The 23,134-nt window shown below is 40.6% G+C and overlaps 1 protein-coding gene across 2 annotated transcripts in view; it reads left to right on the top strand.

The window, feature by feature from the left end:
* ALG14 (ALG14 UDP-N-acetylglucosaminyltransferase subunit) overlaps positions 1 to 22,237 on the top strand; it is a 34,398-nt gene extending 12,161 nt beyond the window's left edge. The window contains exons 4-5 of one of the 2 annotated variants that reach the window (XM_082766491.1): positions 19,278 to 19,364; positions 22,202 to 22,237. In XM_082766491.1, the coding sequence (XP_082622617.1) occupies positions 19,278 to 19,364; positions 22,202 to 22,222 (108 nt within the window). In that variant the 3' untranslated portion in view covers positions 22,223 to 22,237. Of the gene's footprint in view, positions 1 to 8,895; positions 9,298 to 19,277; positions 19,365 to 22,201 lie in introns of those variants that run through there. The other variant, XM_082766490.1, reaches the window with a different exon arrangement.
* Positions 22,238 to 23,134: the final 897 nt, after the last annotated feature.

Genomic DNA, 23,134 nt, shown 5'->3' with positions numbered 1-23,134 from the left:
GACATCCAGCACCTAGTGTTTGTAGCTGCAGGTGTGGTTTGGTAACTGCCATTCCATGTGTTTGACACAGGTCCTTTGCTGAATTGCATTTTAACCAACTTTTTCATCTACACAAAGTCAAATTTCTTTTACTTCCCACAAATTTAGAAGTAGCAGCAATAAAGAACAGGCTGTTGGTACTCCATGGTAATGTAGATAGGTATTTATTCTCCAGCCTGCATCTGCCGTGGTGATCTTGTTCTTTTTTAAGCAACTTTTTATCCATCTTCCAGTTTCTTACACAACTCACTCATGCCACTATTTCCTCACACAGACGTCTGGCAGAGATGATGATGCTTGGCTGGTCTCATTGACAGTCTGGGTGTTAATTTAAAGCTTTAATAACCAGCACCAACCTTCCAACAGACTTGAGAATTAGTACAACTTTCTTGCCTGTCCTTCATCATTGTTTTTGGCTGATTGGTTCTATGATTCTCATTTTATGTTTGGTAGCTAGGTTGGGGAGAACGCTGTGCTCACATCCCCTTCTGCTTCCATGTATCTGCAGCATCGTGTATGGGGATGGAAACTATCACTCCAAAGAAGACCTTTTCTTTCCAGTCACAGACCTGCCACCTTTTGCCTGATTACAGGGGCAGTTAAGTAGGGTAACTAAGGTTAGTTTAACCCAAAAAAAAGTCAAACTTGCACATTTCTGCATGCATCCAAATCTAGATTTTCAAACTTACCTTCCTATGCTGTTGCCTAACTCATGAGACTTTTCATGACCCCAGTTATCCTTCCTTTCAACATATAAGCCCTTAGGCATACCCAGAAACAGACCTGAGCTGTTTATGGCTTGACAGCATCAAGTAGCCACATTCCTGAACTCTGCTGAGGTCCAGAAACTGGGAGTCTCTCTACTACTGCTTTGCACATGGAGACTGATGCATGGCACGTCAGTGCTGCTCCTTGCCTTATCTCTTACCTCTGAGGACAGTTGGCTAGTAACTCAGGGCCAGGCAACTAAGTGCCTAGGAGGCAGAAGTGACAATGCTTGTTGCTGTTATGATTAAATCCGGTTGTATCTGGTCCCTAGAATTTTGTGGAACTAGGGTTTTTCACCTCTAGAAAAACTCACCAGGTAGGATTTTTGTCTCCCTCTCTCCAGCTTTTTTTTTTTTTTTTTTTAAACAGATGGGAAGATGAGGGATTGGATGATGCTTCCTAATACATTTTTATTCTTTAATGAAAATAATACTCCTGTCGAAAGCAGAAAAAAGCAGTGCCCATTAAGAAGCCAACTGCACAGTTTTCTAATTTAAGTCATTGCTCTCCCACATCTCTCTTCCAGTCTGGCATTTACTGTTCTTATTTACCCTTGTTGGGTAATCTGCCTTAGAACCACACAAGTCTCTGCTTGTTTTGAAGAGCACCTCACCCACTGTGGGTATTGTGTGATAATAACAATGGAACTGTAGCAATAAAATGCCCAGGAGTGGACTCAAATGTTTCATGGCAATTCTACAAGCTGTAACTGGTGACTAGCTTGAACACAAGCTCCTGCTACAGAACACTGGAACTTTTGTTTTGTATTCATGGTCATTCTGGGGCTTGGAGAGTAGAAGATAAAAGGGTATCTAGGTATGATTCAATTCTACCTTAATTACCTGATTTACATCAGACTACATAGCTAGATGTTTCGTCCTAGCCTGCAGGAAATAGTGTGAAGTTTTAGCTGCTTTCACACAAGTTTTAGAGGGAAATGAACTGGGTGAGAACTTAGTTTTTCAAAAGGAATTGGCCAATAGGTAGTTTAGTGACCTTTATGTTGTTCAACCTGACTTTCTTCTTCCTCCACACCAATAACAGGGAATTGTTGGAGGAGGATCCTGCTTATTTTAAACCTTGAAAAATACCAAAAATATTAAGGCAGTTCTCTTTTTTCTCCTTATTACCAAATGGTAATAATGTATTCCCTAGAATTCCTGATATCTGTCATAACTGCAGTACATCCACGTACACCAACAATTTACCTTTTGAAGCCTTTTAGATTTAGTTGCTATGAAAAAAGTCACAAAATTTCTGTGTTTGCCATCAATGCAAATGCATGCTAATAAAAGCAATACTCATCATACCTGGAGATCTTCACTGAGAAGGATATACAGGAATCTTGATGCATCTCCTCTGATCAGTAAATTACTGTTTTCCTGGTGTTAAAGTAGAAAATATTGATATGAGAAAAAGTAAGTACCAGGTCCCAAATCCCATGCTGAGATCACAGCAGAGTCATGAATACAGCCTGGGTTTCTTGGCTTTCCATACTTGCATCTTGATCATGAGCTCATAATATAAACAAATTTACAATTCAAGTTTGAGATATTTGTTCATCAATACTTCTTTGTTTGTTTAATTTTTCATTAGAAGAACCTCCCATATTGAGAGAGCTGGTACCACAACTACAGGGCTGTAATGTTCACAGCTGTGTTTCTCACAGACTGCAGGTGCTGCTTAGGATCCCCTGAGCTGAAGCAGGTCCCTGAGAAGCTTGGGAAAAGACACGGTAACAGCTGAGATCAAGAAGCCCATTACACCTACCTTTGTAGCCACTCAGTACTTTTTTGGTTAAAAAAAAAAAAAATGTTCAACTAAATGCTTCACTTTACAATGCACTAATGTGAAATTTTCATAGAGTAAGATAATATTAAAAACAAGCAAGTGGAGATGAGCTCATGAGATGCTGTAACTTGCATGGTGGAATACGAATGAATTCATTGCAGATTCTCTCTTACTTCTCATGCCACAGAAAGAAATAACACCCCCAGCAAAATACCCACAAAACACACAAATTCATTATTGGACTGAAATCACAAAAGGCAATAAACTCCTGAAACATTAAAAACCCTAGCTCTTACTTAACAAAAGCAGAAGTCCAAAACCAGCCCATGCGTAAAAATGAGTATGTTATTATGTTTTTTCTTTTAATTGTCCTCTCCATGTCCAAGGACTTCTGCAGAGCTTTCACTAAATCTAGCTGTTTGGTTTCCCTGTCACCGTAACCATTCTCGGTTCCGTTTCCCTTGTTTCTGAAAGATCTTCAGGTTATTCAGTGCTCAGCTTTGTGGTTTCAGGAGTGAGGTTCCTTTGTATCAAGGCAGTGCGTTCTGCTCCCTGTTAGTTTCTTGTTTACGTGTCATTGAATTGTGTTTGTTTACTGTTATTTTGACTGCTTTTGTGCAAGGCTTACTTTTTTTGTCTGCCCTTTTTTCTAGAGTTTTCTAAAGCTATTTTTGTAAGGTTTCATACATTATAACTTGCTAAGGCATTTCTTTTTTGTTGTTGTTATGCAAGTCCAGCCACCAAGAGCAGCACATTTGGGTCTGTCATTTTTAAATGTCCTCTCCTTTTCCTTTGCCTTCCTTAAAATATCAGAAACAGCTATTCAGATTTCCTTGGCCTTCCTGACAAGCCTCAGAGATATCTTGTGGGCTTTCATAAGCCGAACAGTTCCTTTTTTGTTCCCAAATGTTAATTAGCCATTGAAATGAAGTATTTATCAACAAAAGCTGAGTTTTAGCAGTCCAGCAGAAATATGAAGAAAATAAGATTTATAAGCAAGCATTTTAGGGTAGGAAGCAGAAAATACCTAATCGCTTCTTATTTTTATTTTTTAAAGCATTGTTTACTGGCATAGATAAACAAAGGTCACACAATTAACCCAGTTTGGGTCAAACCCAATTTTGTATCATCCTGTTTTCCTTGACCTCTTTTAGCAGTTCTCTGCCTCCACCATCCTCTCCCTTACTCATGTCCTTGGCTGTTTAGCCCTATGGGGAAGGGGCATTACCAGGGCAGCAGGGAGGCACGAGCAGCGCCCTGACCCCATGCCAGGAGCTAGCAGCAGGGCTGCTGAGCTGTGCGGTGCTCAGCTCAGGTGCATGCATCACCACACAGCCAGCATTTCCACACTATGAGCTGCCCAGCCCCAGGCTTTGAGGAGTTGCTCTACTCTTGTCCAGGTGGTAAAGGCCAATCTCTGTGGCAATCATTACAAACAGCTGGTGTAACAGTTTCTTATGCAAATCAAGTCTCACAATTTTATTTATTTATTTTTTTTTTTTAATTTTTTGTTTACTTTCTGACTAGGTTTAGAGGGACTGATGTTGCCCTCACTTGATTATTGTATTTTAGAAATGTAATCAGTACTCAAATACTTGTTCATTAAAGATTTACAGCAAATAGATATTTACATATTTATAGGAAAATCTACAAGTTTTCTGCTTTTCTCACTTTTTGTTCTAACCAGTGGCTTGACATTTAGTCCCAGTGAATCTGCGAGCTATGGTTTCAGTGTTTGAGCTGGTAAATGTCACTCTGCTACAGTGCTGCATTCACCAACTCTGAAGCAGTTTTTATCAGCAATGGTGCCATGTGCCAGAGTTCCCTGTGTGCCAGACTGCTGGCTTAGCTTGTTTTCTTTCAACAGCTGTAGGAAATATCTGAAACACAAAGGCAGGAACTATTCCATTTTTATGGGAAAGTGATTGTTATGAAATTAGATTTGTAGAATCACTAAGCACAAATGTTTTATACTGATGCTTTACTTTCAAACCTCCATCAATAAGCAGATTGATTAGTTTACTTTTTAAAAGACAGCTTCTGTTGACTTGCTAGAGGATTTCAGTATGTAGGATTGAGCTTACAGGCCTCGCTGTGAAGACAGGCAGCTAGTTTTAAGAGTTCTCTGGAAATTTCTTTGCATTAAAGCTGAACACAAATGGTGTAAAGAGCCCTGCTGTGCTGGCTTCTGGAATGCTCCCTTACAGCTTGCTGGCAACAAAGTGAGATGGACCAGTGACCAAGAAAGTCCGTGGGCAGTTGCAGCAGAGGTCACGAAGGCAACAACACAAAAATTGTCTTTGACACTTTTTTTTCGCCCTTTCTGCTGCTTCTTTGAGGAAGGCTGAAGCAAATAAACCAGAAATCATCAGAAAAATATCTCATGCAAGGCAAATATGCTACAAGCAGCCTTGTAGCTAAAGTAAATAGACATTGGGAAACACTTACCCTAAATAGCCTGATGGACCTTGTAGAGGCCCTAGTCCTTTCTTGCCCAATAGATGGCTGCGTCTGCTGCATGGGGCACTAATAATTCCCACAAGATTCCCCAACAGATTCTGCTGGGGGGGGAAAACAAAAGCCTTGATCTTTGCAAGATGGAAGACATCACTCATTCTCCAAAAGTTGCTTTGGGACAGTGTTTTGAAATTCCCTAGAAGGAGAGCTTATCTTCTCTTACAAGCTCTGGGAAGGCTGCAGACCATGCAGCTCCTTTCCATCTTCACGAAAGGTTTGCTGGCTGGGAAGAAGCGAATGGCAGCATTTCTAGCTGACAGGTCTGCACCAGGTCCTCGTCCTTAGAGCATGCGTTCTCCTTTCCTCAGAAGTTTCCTTTGTGTCTCTTGATGAGTGTCTGGTGTTGCATTCCACGCAGTGGGAGCACTGCTGTCTCTTCCCGGTGACAGCAGGAGAGGGAGTAAGTAGGGCTGGTCAGACAAGATTTTTGTAGGGGAATTGCCCTAACAGTTCCAGGTATGACATGTCTCCTGACACGTCCTGAAGGTTAACTGAAGGTTAATTTTTAATTATCAGAAAGGTTGATTAATAGTTCTGACTTGAAGATCACAACCCCAAATTCAGATAGGGATCTATTTGCCTGTTGGGTTCAGTAAGTTCATACCAGAGTCTTTTTCAGGGCAGAATTCCTAAAACAGAGGATTTTAGAATATGAACATCTATAGCCAGAGTACCTAATGGCCGTTTTGAATACAGAGATCCTGCGGAGTCACATCTGCTGTCTCTAGTTTGAAGGGGTATGTGTGAAAGGGCATGAGTTATGATCAGATAATTTTTTTTAGAGATGCTTATTCCATAATTTTCCTGATCCTTTTTCCCCATGCAAGGAGTTTTCCATGAATCCAAGAGCATCTAAGAAGCAGATCACAAGTTATAAACAGCTAGTAGAAGGTATAAATTGAGTATGTCATAACTAAATCTGTATATAGTAAAGATGTTTTATTAGGATTTTATTTTTGATTATTGCTTTTCTGGCTTGTAGCTCAGCAAAGTAGTAACACCAACTCAGTGTGGCCTTTAGGTCTATGTATATATTCACAAACAGATCAATTTAATATTATTTCATTACAGGAACTTTTGGGAGTACATTTAGTTTGGAATTCATTCTAGCTGTGTGTTGCACCCAGTCAAAGTACTGGAAAGACTAGAGCTTTAGCCAAGTTTAATGGGGGAAGCAGAACACAGTATATGGCACAGTGGCTTGATAAACATCATGTTTATTGTTAATTCAGCTTTTTATAAAACCTACTGTATCATCCTCAGCTTCTGGGATGAGGAGACTGTTAGGATTTGTATGCGACATAGATCTCATCAGTGATTGTTATTTTTTGTGTCAGACTGTAGAAGGGAAGGGAAGGATGTGAAACTCTTCCCTTGCTTTAGCCAGCTGGGCTGAGCTTTCACAGGGGCTGGAGGCAAGAAGAATGCAGAGCCAGAGCGAGTCCAGAAGGAAGAGAGGTGGAAGTATGCCTGGGAATAGGGTAGCAGAAAGAGGAGAGTACTGAGACCACAAAGATGAGGAAGGGGAGGATGGGTGGAGACATCTCAGAGGGCTAGCAGAGTGCAGAGAAACACTGAAATGGAAGACAATGAGGAAAGGACAAGGGAGGGGATGGGACTCGAATGAAACAGAAAAAGATCCTGGAGAGCAATGAAGACAAGACAGGCAGTACTTGTACTCCAGGTAGCTCTACTCAAGGAAAGGATAAGTAGAGTTTCTATCTAGGCAGCACACATTTTTATCTGTCTGGTTAAAGTGGAATTTTGAAGCTGAAAGCAGTAGTCTGAATATTCAACTAACAAGAAAAAACAGTAAATAATTGGACTGTTTTGGTGCTTCTTATATGTTTGTCTGAAACACAGCAGGTTCTGCAGCAGATTTCCTGGTTGATTATGTTTGTTTTGTTTTGTTTTGTTTTGTTTTGTTTTGTTTTTGTTTTGTTTTGTTTTGTTTTTTCCCCTGAAAACTCAGAAAAACACTCCAGGTTGATTCATACACCTATGTTTAGACTACAGTAACAAATGCTATTACTAAACAGAGATACACAACCATGGTTTAATTTAGGTGTCAGGAGCCATATACCAATAGCAGGATCACCACCAGTGCAAATTAATCAAGCTTGTCAGGAAATAGGGCAAAACGCATGGTTTAGTTAACAGGTATGGAAGTTTCTTTGAAATGCTAAAAGGCCAAGTGTGGTTGGTTTACATCCTTGTTTGCCAAGCCAAATATATAAAAAAATGGATTTTCATTCTCATCAGATTGTAGAGTAGGTTTTTAAGCCTCAACACGGATTTACTTGAAAGCAAGTTCTACAGGAGGTTTGAAACCGGAGAATATGACTGCTTTCAGAAACATCATATGCAAAGTGGACGTGTTCAGCTTGATCACTTCTTTGCTATGTAATTGTTAACAAAAGAATTACGCTCTTGCAGTTTTCTTATACAAGTATTTCGAGACACGAACAGTATACGGTATGTTGGTTCAAAGGGTCTGCCAGAAAACACCAGCAAGTTTTGGATAAATTAAGATAAACAGTAAAATCAGAATAACTTTACATACAATATCAAGATCTGTGGATTCTGATAAGAAAGTATTACATTACGGTCTTCACATCCCCAAACTAGATTTTTGGGTCCATTTTAGAGGCAAAGGACAATATATGTGAGCAGGTCAGTAACATCAAAAGTGTCTACTTTTAACCGAGGCAAGGTGCTGTCATCCAGCTTATCAGTGGGATCTCGCCAAGAAGCAGGGAAGGAAGCTTTCTGAAATGTTTGTTACAGCCCTGAAACAGAAACTTTTTTTTCTCCACCCCACCAATATAACGTTTTTCACAAGCTGTTGAACTTGGAACAAAAATGTAAGTTCATAGGATACAGGACCACAATTTTGTAAAAGAACTCTTTATTTCCACATGACCCCCAGCTGTGCAGAAAAGGGCTGATTACATGGTAGCAGTTAAATTTAGTAAGAAATTCCTTGCCCGAAACCAATTTTGATACTCAGGTAGTACGCCTGATACGTACCCTGCTTTAAAGCTTTTAGTTTTAAGCAAGCTGTTTGTCAGTTTATCAGTGTCTAAGTTTGAAAGACCACTTTCTTTTGCTGTTAACATTTACATGTGAATTTGAGACTCTCTACTACAAGTATGCAACACATACATAGAAATAAGCCTACCTAAGGAAGGCATTTTGCTAAATACTAGTGTTTACTAAAATAAAAAAAGATCTCTGGTCATGCAGATCAGCTAGTAGGTTTTGATGAAAGTCCTAATTCATCAGCACATTTTTGCTGAACTGGCAAGTGTTTTGCTGACTTAAGCCAAAGTTCAAGAGGTTTATAACTGAATCCAAGGTTTAGTAATCCTAATTAAACTTCTTTGGCCTTATTATGCTTAATCTGTGCATAAATCTCATGAGTGATACAACACAAAGCTGTGATTGAGAATGGAAGCTGTTTTAGTTATAAATCCAAGAGCCCGGGAGTTCTTTCTGCTTCCTTCTTAGGCAGCCTGTACCATTTCAGAGCTCTTCTTCCCCTTGAAGAATGAAGTGATGATCTCCTTTGGCAGCTACTTTGAAATAATGTCTTGGGTTTCCCACCCCATATTTTTTTTTACATATTCAATTGCCTCTTCTGTTTAAAATATCTTTGTAATCTTTTTTTTTGTGTGTGTGTGTGTGTAACATTTAATGTTACTAGAATATGTGCATTTTTAATTCTTTACTATATGAAAAAAACTCACGGTTTACTTCTATCAAATGTTTCTCTTTTAGATACTGTGCAATGGACCAGGAACATGTGTTCCTGTCTGTATATCTGCTCTTCTTCTTGGACTTCTAGGAATAAAAAGAGCAATCATTGTGTATGTAGAAAGCATCTGCCGCGTGGAAACTTTATCCCTGTCTGGAAAGATTCTTTACTACTTTTCAGATTACTTCATTGTTCAGTGGCCTGCTCTAAAGGAAAAATATCCCAAGTCAGTCTATCTTGGTCGAATAGTGTAACAAGAGAAGACAGGCTTCACCTAAAATAAACTCTGAAAGTTCCTCACTGAAGAAATTCATTCATGTAACAATTTATTTTCAAGGATTCCTGTTAGAAAAAGAATCGGCCATTACTGGAAAAGCAGACAATAATAAAGATCTCTCTACATTAAAGTACATTTTTGTGTAGTTGTATTTATTGGCATCATATAGGTCTGTTCACCAATACCCATAATGGCCTTAAGTCTATGCCATCTGTTTTCATCTACTTTTCCTGCTATGTGAATAGCAATTTTTGTCTACAAATAAATATGGGAATTTGTATGAATTGTAACATTTCCTGTAAGGAAACTTTGTGTAGTTTTCTAAATTGTAAGAAACAAAGTCTTGTTCTAGCACAACAGACTTTATTTCCTGTATGCTAGCAGTGAAGTCCCTTGTGAATCCTTAGAGTATAAAAGAAACAGTTATATTAAGTTGGCTTCATGACAGTTTGTACTCTGCAGTCTTCCAAACCCCCCAAAGCATTAAAGCAGTATCATTTTTCCTCTGGGCTTGTCAACGCCGTCCTTATAGTCTGTAGTACATGTTTTGAAATTTTTTGTTCAGTTCTTAAGATAAATAAAAAGGTGACAAGTGTCATGCACAGGCACAGTATTTATAGACACAAGTAGTACTTCCTTCAAAGCTCACATGCTTACCCTCATCAGGGTTACATCACAGAGAGCAAACTGTCAGTCGGAAGAATTGAACTGTTTCACGCTTTAATATATAGAGGGGGAAAAAAAGCCTTACTATGTGTTGTAGGGGAAGGAACAGAGATTCCCTTCTCTTTTCCCAATACAGGGACTGAGTTTCAGTATATCCTACCTTCTCATTTTGAGCACCTTACTTTCAGCATTATGATACGCACTTAAGATTTTGTCGTGGGAAACAGTATGCTATCCATAGGAACCACTTTTGAAATCTATTTTGTTGGAGCTAAGTATGTGAAGCCTACTTTAATATTTCACATTCATCTGGCAAAATGTAACTCTACACACTGTTCCACCTCCGAAGCAATATAAACACATCTGTCATCTGCGCGCACACAGAGCTATGTGTCTGGCTACAGAAACATATACAAAGAAAAAAGCTCAAAGAAAAGTAGAAATACTTTACAGACATTGTGGTGAAGCCAACAGCAGCTCCTCGTGCTGCCACGGAAGGAGACTCGCACTCTAAAGCCTTTTCCTCAGCATCAGATGTCAAAAAAGCTGCAGCAGTTATTCGGGTAGGAAACGGGGGATGGCATTCAGCTGAACACAAACTGTGGGTCCTGCTGTTAGGAAACAGGAGTTAGAGGAGTATTTTGCTTTTCGTAAAACATTAGGTAGAAAATGACTGTCATGCTGCTGCGAGGCCCTGTGGGGAAACCAGCCGTTATAACCTGTCCAACAGGCTTAATAATCCTGAGCTGTGGGAGAGACACAATTAGAGTCCCTTGATGTGGTCACATGTGAGTTTGGAACAGACACTTTTTGTGGTTTTTGCCCCAGATTGTGCCTGACATTAAAGAGCAGCTAATAGGTTAAGAATACGTGGGAAGGGATCTGTACAAAATATACTCGGGTCCTTGAAAATGGCCTGAGTAAAGCAGTTCTGATCTGCTTAACATCTTCTTTTTTTTTTCTTTTTTTTTTTTCCTCTCTCCAACTGGTGTGAGGACTATCTTATCAGGACTTTCTACATAGTTGCAGATAGTTCAGTAAATTGGAGATAGGCTGGACTTTATTATGGCTAATGGCACGTTATTTTAGATCGGTGCTCTCTGAGCTGAACCTTGCTTTTAGTTTTACAAGGAAACTGGAGTAGAGGGGAAGGAGGACAGAGGCAGCCTCTTCCTCCGCGCCTGGCTAGGGGCAGCAGCACAGGATCACACCCTGAGGCTCAGAGAAGCAGGAGAAGAGAAAGGCAATGAATGCTCCCATTCATGCACCGCATCCGTGCCTGAATCGCTTGCTGGCCCGGCAGCACGGCCACCTCCCAGGCCGCCCAGCACATAAACACAGGCAAGGCTCCGACAGCACGGAGTTCACGTGCTGCTTCTGTTCGGAGCAAAGCAGAACATATCCCATCCTTCACCCTGCTGTGGATTTATACCTTTGTGAAAGCATCTCTGGCTGCTCTGTTGCCCCTTCTGGCCCTGCCCAGGGCTGGATTTAGGGGTTTGGTGTGCTTTCAAACTACAGGTTCATAAACTTTACGAGTTTGGCTCTGAACACCAGAGAGTCCCAAGAATGTTCTTCCATCTATCACCTGCGTAGTAACCACTGCTGCTGAAGGAAATCACTTGCCTGTTTAGACTTGTAACCCCACATATAAGTGCTCTGAAAGTAGCAGTTGATTTCTTTTCAAGAGACTGCTCTGAAAAACCGAGCTGCTCCAGGTCTTCCGATGTGGAAGAGTTTCATCTTCAAGGTCTTGGGAAGACTTTTTTCCCCTTTACTTCCCTCCCAACCTTTGGGAGCAAGGCCAAAAGAATCTCTGCCTGTGTTCGCCGAGAAGCATGTGCTTCACGAAATTTCCCAGATTGACCAAACTGAGGCGAAGCAGTGAATGCAAACTGGTTTTTAATCTGGATGATCAGTTTGGGTGTGAGCCCATAAGAGAGTGGGACAATACCCCACTTCCTTGTATTTGAAGCTGTTTTCCTTACTGCTTACTGGCTCAGGCATCAACCTGAGTTAAGGAAATTTACATTTCAGCAGTTTATAATCAGTCTTAGTAAGCGAAAACTTGGGTTAGAAATGACAGCAGTGTGTAAAGTTAAAGCAGCTAGAACTGCTTAGGAGAGCTCAGCAATGAAGGATCACAGGCTGACTTTGACCAAAGCCTTCAGCAAGAAGACTGCATTTGTAACCATACAGAGTACAGAAAGGAGTTCCTGGCTTAAACGCTGTTCAAGGAAGTTTTGTTATCAACCAGACTGACTTTTCCTTGAAAAGATTATCTCAAGTAACTGCTAGTTCTCTCCAAAAGCAGTGGAGCCGAAGTCAACTATCGTTTTATTATTGACTAGCTCTTATCTTTTGTTTGTAGTAGGTGGGTACAGCCAAACTGTCATTGTTCTGAAGGAAAATTACATTCTTCCTGCTCCCAGCAGTGAAACGCAAAAAAGTATCCTGACAATCTACTCCAAAGACTTAGAGCTCACTGACTAGATTCCTTCTGTTTAGCTTCTCGCGTTTTGCTGTGTCTCATTCTTTCCCTTAAATATTAACATTGAGGCAAACAAGTTTGTGTTGTATAAATTTCACTCCAAGCCTCTGTCATGTATTACCTCTTCTTTCTCCATGTCCAAAAGAGGAAAACAGTATCTTATGGATTTAAAGAAAAACAAGGAATAAATATGTGCTTTTTTTCAAAGAAAATAAATATTACTTTATTGAAATACCATCATCAAAACTGGCAAAGATTCAAAAGAGAAGAGAAGGCATCCAAAAATTCCTTCATTTAGTCCTAGCCTGGAAGCCAAATTTAAAATGAGTTTTAGTTATCAGATTGTTTTATCAAGATATGCAATAGTTGACAAGCATTAAATATTCAGAGTTGTTTCACTTTTGACCTGGTTGTCTTCTAAGGGAAAACACATAGTGCATATACAATAAAAGCTGGTTAATTTTATTTAAAAGAAGGAAGGGAAAATAAACGAGGAGCGCCAGTTGGGCTGCAATAAAGTAATGATATGGGAAGAGAACTGACGCTTGATAAAAACAGCTTAAGAGATTATTTCTATGTTATGCCAGAAGAAATCTAAACAGGCTGATCTACTTTCAGCCAATAAAGCAGATAGCTTTTAACTTTCACACTAGCCATTTTAATAAGGTTATGCCACTCTGTAGCGTGTTACAAACCATTAATGATTTCAGGGGACAAACAAATTTCTTGGACAGTAAGTCAAAATCACAAAGGTAACTTCTGAGGTGGTTCTCACACAAATCTATACACACCTGTTTTTAGTGCAAGAACACTGTCATAACAATGACAGCCAGGTAGTGGCTTGAAACAAAAGACTGACCTATGCAAACAGCACACAGACCAATTCAGAGATGTTTACAAATCATGTTTATAAAGCCAAAGATACTCTTGCATCTGTGCAAGGGGCCACAGCACATAAACGAACCTAGCTTAGTCCTGTGAGACCACCTTTTCCTTCTTTCAGCCCCAAGTAAGCTTAACAGCGTGCCTTAGCCATCGTGGTATCACAGGCTGCATCCACAAAGCAACCTTTTTTTCTTGGGACAATAGAGAAAATAGGTCGCTTACGTGGAGGAGTGTCTGAGCCGCAGGGCACACAGAGCTCTGCTTGGTTCAGCACCAACTGGCACAACCCAGTTAACAGCTGTTTGCCCCACACTTAAGTCCTTTGCAAATAGCAGAAACACCTTGTACCATCAACATCTCTCTTTAAAGACTGCATGTCCTCCATCTTCACGACGGAAATGAAGGCTACAGACCTGTGCTAGATACCGTAATGGTAGCTCAAACACATTATCTGCACGGTACTTCCCCCTCAAATTCCCCCTCAAATCATCTGTTTACGCTGTCCTTCCCTGTATTGATCGCATCTGAAACCAGCAGTCAGCTTAGGGGGATAGGGCGTTACAGCAGCGTGCAGATACAAGCTGCTGATCTGACACAGCTTTCCTCTCTGCTTTAAAGGAACTTCTGCTCTCACCAACGGCAGCACTGGGAACGAACACAAATGCACAAGGACTGCAATGACAGCGCTCTCACGTCACTTCTGCCACTTCAGTGCTGTACTTTGTTAAAGCCTGGCAGACTACTATTCGGTCATACATTTCAAAAACATTGAAGCTTTAAAAAGTCACCATTTTCCTTTGCTTTACAATGTATTATGCAAATTAGAAACATAAAATAGCCAATGTTAGATAAAAATGTAAGGTATTATATCAAGGATAAGCAATAATGTTTTCTTCATGAGTATTTTCTACAATTGAATGCAGTACTGCTCTCAGGGCAGAGCAGTAAAGTATTTGCTGTTAGTCTGCACATAGGTAAAGTCTTTCCTTTCAGTCAAAGAAAGGGACATCACCAGCTGCGATGTAAGCAAGAGCTTTGATCATTGGAGTATGTATTAGATGTTTATCAGCACTAGGAATAGAACATACACCATTTAATCTGCATCTAGTTTCCTGAAATGAATCTGAATTTCAGGAAAGTAATTACAAGCTGGCTGTTGAATGTCGTGTTTAAGATATCCATTCCCTAGGACATTACTTTTTAATTATAGTTTAAGCAAGCTCAGTCTTCCATTCACTTAATAAAGCTGTGTGAAAGAAGGACAGCTTACACGGGATGAACAAAGATCGTTTCAGTGGAGCTTATTTGTCAGAGCATTGCACTGGGGAGTGTCTCTTGTGGGACAGAACAAGTTCTACAGCAGAAAGCAAGACCTTTCAATAAAACATATTTTTAAACAAGACTGAGTTATATTTTTGTTTTAGACCTGACAGTTAAAAGTTAGAAGACCGCTAGGACTGGTCACAGTGTCAGAGCACGAGCGAGTACCACGTAAAGTCTTTGAAGAAGCTCCTTGGCTCATTCTGTTCTTTGATACTCCTGTTGTTGGCCCCCGCCAAGGCTGCGTGCACATTGCCCCAATAAATGATAGGTACAACTGTTTGAATTTAGATCTTCCTGAAACTTGGATGTGATTTGCTTTATTGTCACCATACTTCCTTATAGTGTAACGATACTCTTATGACCAGTATTATTAAAGTTGATAGGAATTACTTTGGTTCATCTTGCAGAAAGCAGCTTTGTGAAGGACAGGCAAACCAGTAGCTTCCCCTGCAATAGCTGCAGACATCATTTTTCATCTGTGTTACTGTTTCACGCTGCAATGGTAATGGATAACGAAGAGAAAGTGTCACGTGCTACACAAAGATGAGCCTCTGCTGACACGCTTGTTTAAACTCAAGTGACTATCCTGCACAGTGCAAAATTTCTCATTTAATAGCTTCTATTATTTTTTCTACATCCCCACTCCAGAAAGAGTTTAGCATGCTCTATATTACAGTTAGTGGGTCAGACAAATACGCATGTAACAAAAATAAGCAATTCCACATCTAGCTATGTCGCTGATAGGCTTTAACCATGCATGTATCTAAAGATCTATTTGTCGATAGCGGTTTTACACATGCCTTTTGCTATCTTTGCTCATACCTGAAGAATAAAGCTAAATGAGATGTTTAAAATTTACCATCTAATCAGAGAGAGACTTGAGGAAAGAATAACAACAGACAAAAACGGAGAAAGTAGGGGGTCTCTGGAAGTGATGTTGGCTGTTTCAAACAAGCTTCATCAAACACTTCATCAATTAAGATATTATACATGCTACACAAGACTACCGTGAATTGATGCTTCATTAATGGTAGCATAGACGCTACTCCAGCATTACTATATTCTCATCACTATTCCACCCAGAGGATTTCATCTGAGTTTTTCCAAGAACACAGATCAGATATTCACGACTGTGCAGCACTGTGGTCTTCCAGAACAGGGTTCAAGTACTAAATTTAGACTTAACTGTTCAATTTTCAAGAGATTTTGTACAAATTTCATTCATAAAGAAAGGGAGAGATAGTATTTGTAGATGAAGTTGCCCTTTCAGTATGCAGCAGATAATACTAACTGTGTAATGACTTGTTTAATATATATACGCACACACTTTTTTCTTTTATTTTAATAAAGATTAAGACATAGGAAATACTCTAATCCATGCAGTGAAGTTGCAGGTCAGAACAGTCATAAATACTTTCAGAGGAGGAACTGAAGAAAGTAGATAGCTAGAACTGTTTGCACTGTTGTGGCTGATTGTGCCTCTTCTATGCCTTGGTGCACAGTAGGTTTCTAAAAATCAGCCCCCCTCTATTTCATTTAAGAAACCATGGGTATTTGCAGTGTTGTATCAGTTGGATCTGCTTGGTTAGCATTACTGTAAATTCTACTTTCAGTTGCCGGTAGTCTGGTAATTAGTGTTTCCTGCTTTATTGTTATACAGTGCAATCGAACACCCCTGCTTTTCATTTATGATCCAGCCTAGGCTGTCAGCTGACACTGAAATGAATGTCCTAACCTCAAATCCAGTGGCTTAAAAGATATCTCCCTAACATTCGTTGCCAAGGTGAAGTCCAGAAATTACTATTCAGCAGAAGCAAACAAGGCCTGTTTTTGCAGGCAACCATTTGTATTTAAAAAAAAAATATATATATATATATATATATATATATATATAAAGCTGGGAATCACAGTTAATGTTTTTTTGTATCTACACTGAAAAGCAAGATAAAAATAATGCTGCAATATTTGTAAGGCAGCACTTGATATCTTAACAGCTCTAAATTAAATACTTGCAAAAATTCTATTAAAAAAAAAAAGTAGCATGGCTCTAAAAGGGTGCTAGCTATATCCGATTTTTCACTGTAGTTAGGCACATAACAGATACATTATTGGTGTAAGTATTCTCTGCTCTTCTGTCATGGATTTACAGGTTTACCAGTACAATACAGAGATATGAGCATATTTTTAATTCCTCTCCAGATGAGAGAGAATTCCTGAAAACCTTCATGTAACTTTTTCCTTAAGTAGCAGTAAGGGGGTGGAATAGGAAGGCTGAGGAAGGACAGAGAGCTGCTTCCATCTCAGAACTGCTTTAGGAAAGATTTAACAATCCTGACAGGAAAGATGTTATCACTGCTGCCTTGCCAACTTCCCCTCCCTTCAGTTTTTTATTTTTTTGCAGATTCAGAATATAACATAGCAGTTAAGGTTCTAATACCTTGTAGGCTGAATTTACAGCCAGTCTGTAACACTGAACTGTGCTGGCTAGCATGTCATGAGTATTTCTAGAATATCACGCTCATTTTCCAAGCTTTTTTCCTCTAAAGAGAGTTTATTACAGAATGCAGATACAAAATAAAGCTGTCTGTTTACTTAGCATTTTTAATCTCCATAAAGCTTCCTTTGTAAACATTACCAGTAAACATTACCCATGCTTGCACTGAGTTCTCCCTCCCCACCCCTTTTTGGAGGCACATCAACAGGCAAAATGCACAAGAGGACTTCATGTTCAGAACAGTAGCATCTCCAATACCGCATTTACTACGAGTAAGCACACCTAGCACACACAAAGTATTACTATTACCTACTGTTTACAACTCAGTATTCCTTTCATTAAAAGTTAGCAAATAACTACTTCAGATATTAAGCCTTTCTGCCACTCTGGGAAAGAAAAGACTTCTCCACACCATACACAAGAGAAGAAAAAAAAAAAAAAGAAAAAAAAAAAAGGAAAAAGCCACCCACACTCAAGATCTTCTGGAAATTCTGAAGTTTTGTGGGATGCAACACAAGCATAAAGTGGACAAGATTAATGATCTGGGATGAAGCAGCTGAAAACCTCAGGATCCTGTATTCCGGTACAGTCTCAGTTATCTGAGCATCAGCTGTTCCAAATTCCCTTTTCTCCCCCGAAGTCTGAATCACATCCTCCAACATCTACTGAAGTACATTAACAGTGACACCGATTATTTGAAACCTCTCTTATCCAAACAGATTTGAGATCCCTACTATTGTAATAACAGTCTCCTCTCTGTGGTAGCAAGCCCCTGGCTAAATGCCACTGTATCTCAGCCATTCACTCATCATGTGCAACACTCATCAGCTGTTTCTCCTTTGACTCAAATAATCTTATAAAGGATGCTGAATATCACTTATATATTGTTTTAAAGCTACATTAACTTATTCTAAGTAAAGCTCTACAATTGAAATGTTGAAAGAAGGGTAATGAACTGAAGTTAACACAATAGCAAAGGATTTCCTCAAGCTTTTCAAGACCACTGTGTCAGAGGTGGGAAACACTTCTGATTAGGAATCAGTCTCACTTAGAAAATACAGCCTAGATAACTAAAATTGAAAGAAGTCACTGAACTAGGCAGTAAGGGGACGGTTTTCTATTTTTCTTTTCCATATTCAGATTTTGAGAAGGAAAACGACAGTACCATTGGATAATTTAGCAGCCATTTAAAATATCAGCACAGCTCAAGCATAGTCTGGTTTTCAATAAAAGGCATTCTGTATCAGAATTAACTGCTTATATCAGTTCGTTTTTAGGTCTGGTCAGAGCAGAAGACAGGACACAAAACCAAGCCTCTATAGTTTTAAGGTCCGCTGAGCTGGAAGCGCCCCGTGGCTTTGGGCACACTGAGCCCCTCAGCTCTCCCCGTGCCTGGCACAGCTTGGTAGAGCAGAGGGTGTGCTCCTAAGATAGCCTCACCTGCTAGCATCCTTTCAAGACCATGCATTATTTCTCTTTGTCACTGATGCAAGCAGATGCAGGACTCTAAGTGTGTGCACATATCCTCTGGCTTGTCGCTGGGAGGAAGAGTTGTAGTGTACACTGCTTGGTGGGCCCGGACCTCGGCTTTCTGATGCTGAGGGCTGCCAGCAAAGCTGCCTGGTGAACTCGGGGAGCAGCAGTGAGACTGAAGCAGAGCTTCACATGGGAAATTTTTAGAGGACAATTAAGGAAAAAGCCACCATTTCTTCAGGGGTGTAGCTGTCTTCAACAACAGCATGAAGATACAGTGCCAAGTTTTCTGCCTACCAAAGTCTGCCTTCAGTAGGCACGTGAAAGCCAAGTGCTTTTCCTTTTCTTCCTTTATGAAGAAGAAAAGAAGAAAAAGGAAGATACACTTCTGTCAACTTCTTCACAAGGATGATTGCTAGTAACATATACTGTCCATGCATGCATTGCCTTTGTGTGCTTTGCTACAGTGATCTTGTAGGTAAATACCAAAAATAAAGCAGATGTTTGTTAACATTCTTTGTTGACAAGTGGAGTAAAACACTTGAGTACACACATGCTGGTGACAAAGATCGTCTGCAAGTGGTTTAGGTCTTACTGATAGAGAAATGAGGTTGCCAAATAGGAGGGAGAAGTGAATCTCTGCTACCTACTGCAAGCCAGCAATCTTACTTGTTGTTACAGTGCTTGAGGCTGAAATCTTGAGGCTTAAATTTCAGCTTGAAGCTGAAATCTCACCATTTTGCGTAGCAAGTGCCCTGAAGTCCTTGTTTGTCTTCTCTTTGTATATTAATTATAGCAAGTTCAAAACCAATACCAGAAGCATACCTATCAATCATATTTGGGACAGGAGGGGAGGAAATCCATAACGCTAACCAGGCTGCAGGTAAGTTGTATTTTTTAAGTCTTTAATATAAAAGCTCTATCCAGGAACGTACTTTGGCACTGAACTGTTGTCTAGCTGTACTCCCACCGGTAAGAATTCAACTATCACATTTTAATAGGTGATGGATCTCAAAAATAAAAAAGCAAAATGTCCATCTTCAGCTTATTTATCAACAGCTAGCCTCACAGCGGGGGGGAGGGAATATCTTCATAGGAGAACAGAAAAGGATTTCAGCACTAGAGTCACTGAAGAAAATGGTGAATTAAGAAGTGAACATTTAGATATTGAAATAAAACTGAATATGTATGTGAAATAAAGCTTAGACTGCTACGTATTTGTATCTGTAGAGATTTTCACTTCAGGGAGTTATTTTGTCACGAATGTGAGTAACATTTATGTTGTAAAAATCTAAATACAGAGGGGAATCTTTCTCCAAAAGAAGATTAAAGCTCCCAGTCATACTTTCCAGAACTTGTGCTTAAAAACCCTTCCCACAACCAGAGATTTCCACTACTGCCACTTCTCAAGGATGGTCTTGGTTTGTATTTTTTTTCTACTACAGTATTTTAGGTTTGTCCCTATGCAATTCTCAGAGCATTTTGGCATTGCATGTGTCACTGAAGTCTCCATATATGTTTTTTTTTTTTTTTTTTTTTTTTTTACTCAAACAATACAGGGAAAAAACAGAACATAGGTATCAGATAATTCCATCAAGGCTGAATCTGACCCCATATTTTGTGGTATTTGTAAGAAGCACGCATGCTTTGTTTTTCCAGATGTTGGTTTTTGAAACACTTGTAAATGCCAGCCTTTTAGGTAGAATTAATGACTGCCAAGAAAATGTTGTCTTCTGTAGTCTGCTTGAGAGGAGAGCGGAGTGGCTACAACCACCTCATACAATCTGTAATTGTTCTCCAAGGCAAGAGAATCTCATGTAGGATGAGAATGGAGTCTGCTAAACCAGACACGAAGGCGATACCATATACATACAGTATGGCATGTTTTCTTAAAGCACAGAGGGGAGGACTGCACACCCCCCTAAAATCCCCCCACATATTTACAATTAGTAGCATGAATATAGCAATGTTTTAAATATTTGAGGTAACACATCAACGGATGTTACCTAGGTTTCCCTAGGGAGACATCACTGATTATTTTGGAAAGGACTCCTAGTAAATGAAAAATCCAGGACATACATGAGTACTGGTAGGGTTCACCATTGCCCGTTCTGTACAGCTCTTTTTAGGCAGTTTTTTTTAAATATTACTGCATGCTGTTCTAACATTTGTTCTGAACAGGAATCAACCAGCAGGGAGATGCAAGTCTTGCTGCAGACAGACTCACAAGCTGTATCTATCCTGCAGCTGGTTATTAACTTTAGTCCTACACATCAGTGAATCAGGCTAAAACATTAGTGAGCAGCAGTAGGACAGGTCATTTCACAGTGCCAGGACTAATTAACACACTGACGTGGGACAGGACTGCCCAGGAAAGGCACCACCAAGTTCAGAGGAAGTGCAAGAGGTCTTAGCTCCTTGCCTCTCAGCTGAAGTGCATCAGAGGGGAAACAAGCAGCACAGCCTTGTCCTTTGCCTCACCAGGTCAGTACTCACAGTGTTCTCCCCCCAGCCTCAATGCTCAGAAAAGGAACGGTTGTAACTCAGAAAGCTTAGAGTGCTTCCCCTTCCTTAAGGCACCCTTTCTTCAGCCAGCTCCCCCATGGTTACCTGCAGCCAGGTAGCACCATGAACGACACAGCATGGGACTCCCCACACCAGTCACTACTGCCTTTACCCCACAGGGGCACGGCCCCAGCTTCATCCTTCTCTTCTGCTGCAGCACAGCCCCCCCAGGAGCCCACTCTGCTCCAGACAGAGCTACACCCATATCTGCTACTACAAACTCCTGGTGGCATTATCTCCCACCCAGCCCCAAGGCTGACGGCACCTCCTTCCCCCCAAGGAGCTCTGCTCCCCTCCCTAAACAAGCCCCCTCTCAGCAGAGCCCCCTTCTTATGTATCACCTTCTGGAGCCAGACTTGGCAAAGGAGCTTCCTGAGCACAGTTTAGCTCGCCTAAACACACTCTCCATCCTTCAGGGAAATCATCCAGCTCCCGCTCAGCTGAGCCAGATAATTAAACCAAGGCACTTTATCAGGATCAGATGGGTAGGCAAGAGATGATGATCCGTCCCAGGCAGGGCTAGGCCCAAATCCAAACGGACAACTTGCCAGTCACCCCATTACATGGCTTCAATCATTGACGCTAAATAGGGCTTCCATCACAGAGTCGAAAATGAATAGAAGTGCGTGTTTGATAGTTTTCCATTGAGCCACATTAATTCTATAGATTACAGTGGAATTACACAAGGGATAATTTAGGCTCGGGGCATTTAATAGGACTACACATATGCTTACAATAATTCATGTGCAAGAATGTTTGCAAGATTATGGCCCATGTTTCCAAGAAAACAGATTGCGTCTCTTCATAGCTCTTTTTTCCTAGTTTCCAGCTGAAGTCATCAGTGCATGTTTATGATATTACATGTGGTTGCTGAAGAAGTTATTACAATGTCACAAAGAGGATTATGATTTCAGGTGGGAAATAATTCTTGTACAAATCCTCTTTCCATACAAACAGCCTTGGCAATAAGGAATGTGGAAAAATAGGGCAAAGATAAGAGATTTATACATAATGAGCCAGATTGCCCAGTATGGTCCAGCTGCTTTGTATGGCACTGAGGGGTTTAAATTTGCTTTGTGTTGTCAGAGGGATGCAAAACAGAATGCGTTTCTAACTATGCTCAAATATTTCTCTCTTGTTGTTGTTTTCCTGTAGGGTATAAGCATGATTCTGTGATATTACTGGTCACAGAAGGAATGGCAGCAGTCACCCCAAGAGATCGGTAGCTTTCTTAGCAGTGTCAGAACAAAAACACCAAGTGTCCCGATCAGATGAGGTAAAAAACAAAAACGCTTAGTGATTTATTTGACCATTATTTAAACCTGATTGTTCAGCGAGAAAATATTATCCCATATTTTTGTCTGCTACTAATCAGGAACATTTTGTTTCAAAATTGATGAAACATATAATTCATGGAGCTGAGAAAAACATACCAATTGTAAATGTCTGAAACTTCCCAAGCCACTGTGTACTGCAGCAGAAATGATTGAGCGCATTAAGAAGCAAGGTTCTGATCCAACATTTCTTAAGTCAATGGAAACATTTCCAAAGACTTCAGAGGATCTAACCCTAAATCATACGTTCCCTCGAGATCACGAAAGATGAGTTTCTCCCGACAATGATGTCTAAAAATTAATGAACTTTCATTATGTTTACGCGAGCCACCATTTCCCTCACCCCATTCTTTAGTTTCCTGCTTCTCCTGCAGTTTCCTTGTCCCCACGGGTAGCTCAGGCAGCTCTGCTTCCTTTAATTAGGAACAGCCCCGGCCGTTCGCCTTAGAGGCCGAGCGGTTCCCTCAGGGCTGCGGCCGCCTGACGGGGCTCCCACCCCGAGCCTCCCGCCGGGCTCCCGCTGGTCTCAGCCGGGGCCGAGCTTTCCCCACAAACACCTCGACGCCAAACTGCGTTGTATTTTTTTATTATTTATTTCAGTATTTGTACGTGGAAGCACGCCCCGCGCGTGGGGCCGGGCTGACAGACCGGCGGCCCTCCCGGCTCTCCGGCCGCCCGTGAGGGGCTCCCGCACCCCCGGGGGAAGCCCTGAGGGGCGGCGGCGGGGCCGGGCTCCCCGCGGGGCTCGGGTGCC

This window comes from Aythya marila, assembly GCF_965140915.1.
Source record: "Aythya marila genome assembly, chromosome: 8".
In the NCBI taxonomy this organism is placed as follows: Eukaryota; Metazoa; Chordata; class Aves; order Anseriformes; family Anatidae; genus Aythya; species Aythya marila.
The sequence above is the reverse complement of the archived record's forward strand: the minus strand, read 5'-3'. Positions and strand labels throughout refer to the sequence as shown.